We start from the raw sequence: 8,843 nt of genomic DNA, 5'->3' as shown, positions 1-8,843 counted from the left end.
GAGAAGCGGGTACAAAAGGGTGGTGGTGAATACAGAAGAGTATGGTGATAGAGTAGAGGGGGTAGAGAGGAGTGGGGGGACAGAGAGGAGTGAGGACATAGAGAGGAGTGGGGAGACAGAGAGGAGTAAGGACATAGAGAGGTGTGGGGGGACAGAGAGGAGTAGGAGGGGGGTACCTAGTAGAGGAGGATTGAGTGGAGTGAGGACATGGAGAGCAGTAAGGACATAGAGAGGAGTGGGGGGACAGAGAAGAGTGAGGACATAGAGAGGAGCGTGGGGATAGAGAGGAGTGGGGGAATAGAGAAGAGTGGGGGATAGAGAGTAGAGGGGACAAAGAGAGGAGTGGGGAGAGAGAGAAAGAAATGAATGGAGAGAGACATAGGGAAGAGTGGTGGCACAGTGTAAAGGGAAGAGGAGAGAGGGAAGGGAGGCAGAGGAGTGAGAAGGGAGAGGAGACAGTGGAGTTGGGAAATAGAGATTAATGGAAGAGAGGTTAAAGTGTTGTGCTTGGCTCACCATACATGTTGCAGTCTGACGATACATTCACCCTACATTCAATTTTAAGGGCTGTTCACACTAGAACACGGTGTGGGAAAGGTGCGTTCTGTGAACATGCTGCCCTTGCAATCTGCCTGCCAATGAATTGTTAATGGCACCCCAAATGCATTTTGTAAATGCAGTGCATTTATGGACACCAAATCCCATGGTAGCAATGAACCGTGTGGTTTGGTGCAGTGCGTTTTTAGGCCTCATGTACACTGCTGCTGGTAAACGGACGTTCAGAGGCAGTTGGATGCTTTTTTTCAGCTGCCCCTGAACTCATCCGATGTTATCTTATGTGTACATGTACACAGGTTGATTTTAATGTCGTTTTTAGGCAGTTGAGATTAGAGACCTTTTTTGGAAAGCAAAAAAATGAGTTCAGACGCTGAGTTTAGAGGCATTTCAAGCGCCAAACGCTCCTAAACGCAGCTAAATGCGTTAATTCGCGTTTAGCCGCGTTTCATTTACAGGCGTTTTTCATTTTTGGCTATTTTGAAAAAAAAAAACGCTTCTAAACGCAAACGCGGCTAAACGCTGCATGTAAACGCAGCATGTAAACGCAACATGTAAACGTGGCAAAACAGACATTTTAAACATGGGTTACTATCTGTCAAGTTAAATCGTTCAGGAGAGGTTGTAAAAACATCCCACGTACATTAAGCCTTAAAAATAGTCAAGCAATACTTTTTCCAGGGTCCAGCACAAACTGCAACCCGTTCAAATCGATGGACTGTCAAGGGAATGCGTGGGAATCACGCAGGAATGCGCCCATTCCTGTGCAATCCTGGTGTTACCCGACCCTAAATCTACCAAAACTATGTGACACTATGTAAGGCTAAGCAATCAACTTGTATCCAATCAACAGGCACATAATACTTGCTGGTAGATCTAAAGGAGATTGTACAGTCTGATTGTAACATGGGTGGTGAGCTTTAGAGAGAATGCAGGAGATCTATTTATAACATTTGAGAATCCTGACACAGTAAATGTATAGTAAATCAGCCGAAGTATCCAAGAACATCAATCAATCTGCAAAATCCTACAAATCTTACATTACTCCACGAAAGGCGATTCATAAAATCGATTGTCCACTGAATAGAACATCTCCATCCAGGCAAATCAAAAAAAAAATCACAAATTAAATGAATTTCGCTAAATTTGAGAATCAATTTTGGAATATCTAATAGAAGTGCAACAAAGATGATCAGGAGCACAGGAGATGGAATTGTATTATACAGCCCCCCCCCCCCACAGAAGATGGAATTGTATTATACAGCCCCCCCACAGAAGATGGAATTGTATTATACAGCCCCCCCCCCACAGAAGATGGAATTGTATTATACAGCCCCCCACAGAAGATGGAATTGTATTATACAGCCCCCCCCACAGAAGATGGAATTGTATTATACAGCCCCCCCCCCCCCATCTCCTAGTCTCTGGGACAATGAATGACCTGGGGCTATTCATACTCTATTTTCCCTCATTTGTTCTATTTCCTTAATGAACCCCAGAAAGAGGGGTTCAGTGGGCCTCCACTCCCCTCTCAGATGATGCAGACACTTTTCAATGTCACTTCTGGGTTGATTTATTAAAGGCAAATAGACTGTGCACTTTGCAAAGTGCAGTTGCTTCAGAGATTAGTAAATGCAGGGAAGCTCTGCTGACTTCCATCATCCAATCATGGGCAAGCCAACATGCTGTTTTTTTTTCCTTGCATGTGATTGGGTATTCTATGCAAAGTGAAGCTTTACCTCATTTACTAAGCACTGGAGCAACTGCACTTTGCAAAGTGCACAGTCTATTTGCCTTTAGTAAATCAACCCCTGTGTCTTCCATAATCCTCTATACTGTACTGGCTTCATTCAGAGCACTGTGTGCCCCAGATCCCATCACAATTCTATATACTGATCATTATAAAGATCACACACAGGATTACAGCCAGGCAATGGACCTGGATTTTATATCAATAATCATTATTATAATTCCAGTCTTTGCTCATTCCTCTTATTCCCGAGGTTACCAGCAATCGATTGTAATGATGAGATGGAAATAATAGATACAACATGGACACACCACCAGCAGGGCTGATATTGCACTTTTGGGTTTTATTCAGTTGTAGTGCATTGACCTGTGTACTTTCCTTTTTTTTATACAGAGAATGATTGATTTTCCTATAATAAAAAGGTAGAAGGTGCTATGTACAATTCCAATAATAGATTAAAAATCTGTATTGTACAGAGAGTGTTTGTTCCATTTTATGATAGAGACATTACAGAGGAAATACTGTATAACAGCAGTAATAAGCTATAAGGGCGCTTATACACTGATAAATACGGTTCTCATATACAAGGATTGGGGGGGGGGCAGAAATTCCAATATTAGGGCAGAAATGATTATTGCTATATTGCTATTCCAGGAAGTGTACAGATGGGGGGGGGGGGGGGGGGGGGTGAGGGCTCTTTAAGTGGCCACACAGGTCAGATTTATATCATCCAGATAATAAACAATCCATGAACCATATACATACAATCAGATAGATGGGGGGTTCGATTTTTTTTATAACTATTTATGTGTATTGATAAACATGTTGGTGCCTATTTGCCATTGTTACAATACATGAAAATGCACCAAAATGCCAATTAAATGCCCCACCCCCAGAAAATGCAAACTTACTCCAATTAACTTCCATCAAATAATTATTGGAATCAGAAACCCCCACACACTATGTTGATTTGACTGATTGATATCTGACTGTGCGACCAGCTTATTCCTCCCTCTGGGGGCCACAGGGTAATATGGAGGAGGGTGGATCTATCATGAACTCAGGGGCCCCAGGGTATAGTGGAAGATGGTGGATCTATCTAGATCGCAGGGGCCCCAGGTTAAATTGAAAGAAGGTGGATCCATCTAGAACTCAGGGGCCCCAGGGTAATATGGAAGAGGGTGGTTCTATCTAGAACTTAGGGGCCCCATGTGGAAGAGGCTGGATCCATCTATAACTCAGGAGTCACAGGGTACAATGGAAGAGGGTGGATCTGTGTAGAACTCAGGGGCCCCAGGGTAATATGGAGAAGTATGGATCCATGTATAACTCAGAGGCCCCAGGGTAATATGGGAGAGTGTGAATGCATCAATAACTCAGGGGTCACAGGGTACAATGGAAGAGGGTGGATCTATCTAGAATTCAGGGGCCCCTGGGTAATATGGAAGAGGTGGGTCTATATAGAACTCAGAGGCCCCAGGGTAATATGGAAGAGGGTGGATCCATCTAGAACCCATGGGCCCCAGGGTAGTATGGAAGAGGTGGGTCTATATAGAACTCAGAGGCCCCAGGGTAATATGGAAGAGGGTGAATCCATCTAGAACTCATGGGCCCCAGGGTAGTATGGAAGAGGTGGGTCTATATAGAACTCAGAGGCCCCAGGGTAATATGGAAGAGGGTGAATCCATCTAGAACTCAGGGGCCCCAGGGAAATATGGAAGAGGATGGATCTGTCTAGAACTCAGGGGCCCCAGGGTAATATGGAAGAGAATGTATCCATTTATAACTCAGGGGCCATGGGGTACAATGGAAGAGGGTGGATCTACCTAGAACTCAGGGGCCCCAGGGTAATATGGAAAAGGATGGATTCATCCATAACTCAAGGGCCACAGGGTACAATGGAAGAGGGTGAATCCATCTAGACCTCAGGGGCCCCAGCATAATATGGAAGAGGATGGATCCATCTAGAATTCAGGGGCCCCAGGGTAATATGGAGGAGGATGGATCTATCTATAACTCAAGGGCCAAAGGGTACACTGGAAGAGGGTAAATCCAACTAGACCTCAGGGGCCCCAGGGTAAGATGGAAGAGGATGGATCCATCTAGAACTCAGGGGCTCAAGAGTAATATGGAAGAGAGTGGATCTATCTAGAATTCAGGGGCCACAGGGTAATATGACAGAGGGTGGATCCATCTAGAAGTCAGGGGGTCCAGGGTAATATGGAAGAGGGTAGATCCATCTGGATCTCAATCTTATACTATTTATGACATCATAAACTTTGACTGTGAAATGTGCTGATCATAGATCGATATGTTTTCAATACTTATCTCATGTCCATCGACTTTATTGGGGTACAGGCTTGCTGGGATTTGTAGTCCAGCTGTAGAGTGCTATAGATAGACACAGAGCTGCCGTACACTGACAGCCAGCACCGTCCATTGTCTGTGTCACACAATGTATCCCATAGATCAGGCTTGCTGTCATCTGCCCCATCCGCGGGAGTTAAGGGGTTAAGGCATCCTTTTAAAGGGCTGGTGATCGCGTGGTTGGTGTAGTTTGAAGTTTCTACCAGTGTGCATGTCATCAGCCAGTTTATAATAATGATAAAAATAATACCTCGTGTCACAATATCTGATGGCTGATCCATGGAGCCCAACCTGGGCCAGGGAGCCCCCCTGGGCCATAGAACCCCCCTGGGTCAAGAAGCCCCTCTGGGTCATGGTGTCTCCCTGGGTCAGGGTGCCCCCCTGGGCCATGAAACCCCCTGGTCAAGGAGCCCCCCTGGGCCATGAAGCCCCCCTGGGTCATGCAGCCCCCCTGGGTCATAAAGCTCCCCTGGGTCATAGAGCACCCCCAGATCCTGGAGGTCTGTGTGTCCAGTAGAGAAGTCCCTGTGCCTGTCCTACCAGGCTCGGATCCCTTGTAAAGTCCCCTGGCAGGTGGGCACTGAGGGCCCTGTGTGGTTCTGGCCTTGTGTGGCATTGCCCAGCTGGCTGAGGTTGCCCATGCCGACAAAGGGGTTGGTCCCTGGGTTGTGCTGGATGGGGGGGATGCCGGAGTAGCTGCAGCTGTAGTTGGTGTTGTAGGAAGGGCTGTTGTTGTAGCTGTAACCCGGGTAACTGTTGTAGGTGTAAGGACTGGCACTTACATTGTAGGCATTGTTATAACCCTGACTGCCAGCAATGCAAGGCTTCCCATCCCGGACCAGCACTGGTACTGCCACCCTCCTCGGGGGTGGGGGTGGGTGGTGGGGGCCCATCTCCAGGGACTTGTCCTGCCTCTGCCTCTTACACTTGTATCTCCTGTTCTGGAACCAGATCTTCACCTGGGTGGAGGTGAGCTTCAGGCTGCTGGCCAGGTGTTCCCTCTCTGGGGCAGACAGGTACCTCTGCTGCTTGAACCTTCTCTCCAACTCAAAGACCTGAGCCTGGGAGAAGAGCACCCGGGGCTTCCTCCGACTCCTCTGCTTGGGTCTCTCCGACTCCTCCGACTTTTCCTCCGGAAGGGGCGACTTGCTCAAGTAGCAGGCCTCTGTGCAGAGAGAGGTGAACCAGATTACCAGCATAATATTCCACCATAGCACCATAGACACATCCTGACACCACTGGGGGGGGATTAATGACGCTGAAATCCAATCAATCATAGAACCAGAAAATCCGATATTATATTAATTACCCTTTATTTATATTAATTTGTAACATTATAATGGCGCCTTATTATATTACAATGCAGCTGATGGGAGACTAGATTCATTTCAAGAGAAAAGATTCATTTCCAAGGTAAAGATCTTATCTTCGATAAATATTCAGAGAGTTTTGTCTGAATTTGTCCTGAAAATTGCTACATTTTATAAACCAGAAAAAACTCGGAGATTCTGGCCGGGCTGAGATTAGAAAACTTCAAAAATAGAGAAAGTGAAATAGAAATAGAAAACTCCATTCAGAACATTCTCCTGACTTCAGTTCTGGGTGGTTCTCCTTTATTTTATCTGTCTGATGATCAGGAAATTTATTTTTTTCACTTTTGTTCTATGGATTTGTTCATTTCAATATTTTTCTTCAAAAACAGATTGATTGATTATCGAAGAATAATATTTCCTTGTATTATCTGATCGAGGATACAAATCCTCCCTCGTCATTCATCTACAGATCGTCCTGTTACCGAGTTATTGATTTAATTCCATTCCTGAAAGCTCAGATCTTATAATTCCCCAAAAATGATCAATAAAATGCGTATTGGAGGAGCTCAGGAGATTCTTCTTCTTATATTTTTTAAAAAGTAGCAGTATTACTACTGCTGTTTTGTACATATAAATATATATATATATATATATTAATACGTATGTTTATTATTGCTACTACAAAGTTGTTGTGTTTTTTGTAATCTACTAATTATTCATAATGCTATCTATCTATCTATCTATCTATCTATCTATCTATCTATCTATCTATCTATCTATCTATCTATCTCTATCTCTACATAGGTATAGATAGATATAGATGTATCTATATCTATCTATATTTATATATATCTATATTACTACTATAACAATATTACAAGGGCTGTTTTGTAGTGTTATAATTATTGATGTTTTGTATTATTATTATTACTATTATTGCTATACTACTCCATGGATATGTGTCTGTAGCTTATCCTTTTGGTCAATTTAATTTGTGTGCTTTTGCCGAAGGATGCAATAAAACTTATGAATATGAGGTTGTTCTGTATTATTATTATTATTCTATGTTGTGATTGTTTTGTATTATTATGATGGCTGTTGTTACATATTATATTATTATAAGAGAGAAGCTACTGATCCCTTCTGTACATTCTGACCAAAATAACAGCAAAAATAACAACAACAACAACAACAACAATAATAATAATAATAATAATAATGTTGCTGTTGATGATTTTATTATGATTATTATGATATTATTATGATAATTATTATTGTTATTTTTGCTGTTGTTTTGGTCAGAATGTACTGAAGGGAACAGTGACTACTATAATAATATACTATGTAACAACGGTAATTATATTAATACAACTCAATGAACCACTTGTCTTTTCATGCTGTTACTTTTCTATGTTACTCTAGTAGTAATGATAATAATAATAATAATAATAATAATAATAATAATAATAATAATAACGTTGCTGTTGATGATATGATGATGATGATGATGATTATTAATATCACTACTATAGAAGCATAGTAACACAGAAAAGTGACAGCAGAAAAAAAGGCCAAGTGGTTCATTCAGTTGCCCGTTTTTTGTTTGCTTTTTTTTATCTATACATTTTTATTCTTTATTATTTTGGTATAGATCTATGTTTGTCCTAGGCATGTTTAAATCCACTGTTGACTGACTCCCTACATCTGCTGGAAGTCTATTCCAACCATCAACTACTCTTTCAGTAAAATAATACTTTCTAGGACTCTGTGTTCTTCATCTTGGCTTCATACCTTCTGCTTTGCTGAACCTGATTCACCCCCCTTCATGGATTTATTATACTATATTGTTGTTTTGAATTATCTATCTATTATTACTACTATGCTACGTTTGATTTGATGTATTACTTTGTTGCAGTTGCTAAAATTTTGATTGTTTTATAATAATATTATTATTCCATTGCGTTTGCTTTGCATTTTGTTTGTTGTTGTTTTTTTTTCCTTCTTGGAATATATTTCTCATGCTGTCTTCTTCTAGTATTATTATTATACAATGTTGCTGTTTTTTTGTATTATGATTATTATTATTATACTATGTTGCTGTTGTTTTGTATTATGATGATTATTATTATTTTAAGTTGCTGTTGTTTTGTATTATTATTATTATTATTATTATTATTATATGTTTCTGTTGTTTTGTATTATGATGATTGTTATTATATTATGTTGCTGTCGTTTTGTATTAGGATGATTATTATACTATGTTGCTGTTGTTTTGTGCTATGATTATTATATTGTGTTGCTGTTGTTTTGTATTATGATTGTTATTATTATTATACTGTGTTGCTGTTGTTTTGTATTATGATGGGTATTATTATACTATGTTGCTGTCGTTTTGTATTATGATAATTATTATTAGTGTACTGTGTTGCTGTTGTTTATGATGATTATCATATTCCATGTTGCTGTTATTTTGTGTTATTATTATATTATTGTTACTCCTAGACTATATTTCGTCAGTTTTTTCCCCTCGGTATATTTTTCCCATGCTGTCTTTTTCTAGTATTATTATACTATGTTCTTGTTGTTTTGTGTTATTACTGTTATATATTTTGGCAGTTTTGTATGACGATTGTAACGAGTTGCTGTTGTTTTGTGTGATTAGTATGATAGAATATTTCGGCTGTTTTTCTCTTTGTTGATATATATTTGTCATGCTGTATTCTTCTAGCATTATTACTCCTGTATTGTGTTGATTTTTTGTACTATTATATTGCTGTTTTGTACTATTATTATTATTATTGCTGCTTTTGTGATGGTCGGTATTTGCTTTATTCTTCTAATGTACTCACTGTTGCTCG

At 40.6% G+C, this 8,843-nt stretch overlaps 1 protein-coding gene across 1 annotated transcript in view; it reads right to left on the bottom strand.

Annotated features, from left to right (window-relative positions):
* Window positions 1-2,628: 2,628 nt before the first annotated feature.
* NKX2-3 (NK2 homeobox 3) overlaps window positions 2,629-8,843 on the bottom strand; it is a 6,685-nt gene continuing 470 nt past the window's right edge. The window contains exons 1-2 of the mRNA XM_073595555.1: window positions 8,835-8,843; window positions 2,629-5,837 (exon numbers count right to left, since the gene is read on the bottom strand). The exon at window positions 8,835-8,843 is cut by the window's right edge and continues 470 nt beyond it. Of these exons, the coding sequence (XP_073451656.1) occupies window positions 5,209-5,837; window positions 8,835-8,843 (638 nt within the window). The 3' untranslated portion in view covers window positions 2,629-5,208. The remainder of the gene's footprint in view (window positions 5,838-8,834) is intronic.

The sequence above is a fragment of the Aquarana catesbeiana genome, linkage group LG08 (assembly GCF_042186555.1).
Source record: "Aquarana catesbeiana isolate 2022-GZ linkage group LG08, ASM4218655v1, whole genome shotgun sequence".
Taxonomy (NCBI): Eukaryota; Metazoa; Chordata; class Amphibia; order Anura; family Ranidae; genus Aquarana; species Aquarana catesbeiana.
Note: the sequence above shows the minus strand (reverse complement) of the source record. Positions and strands in the feature narration are given on the sequence as shown.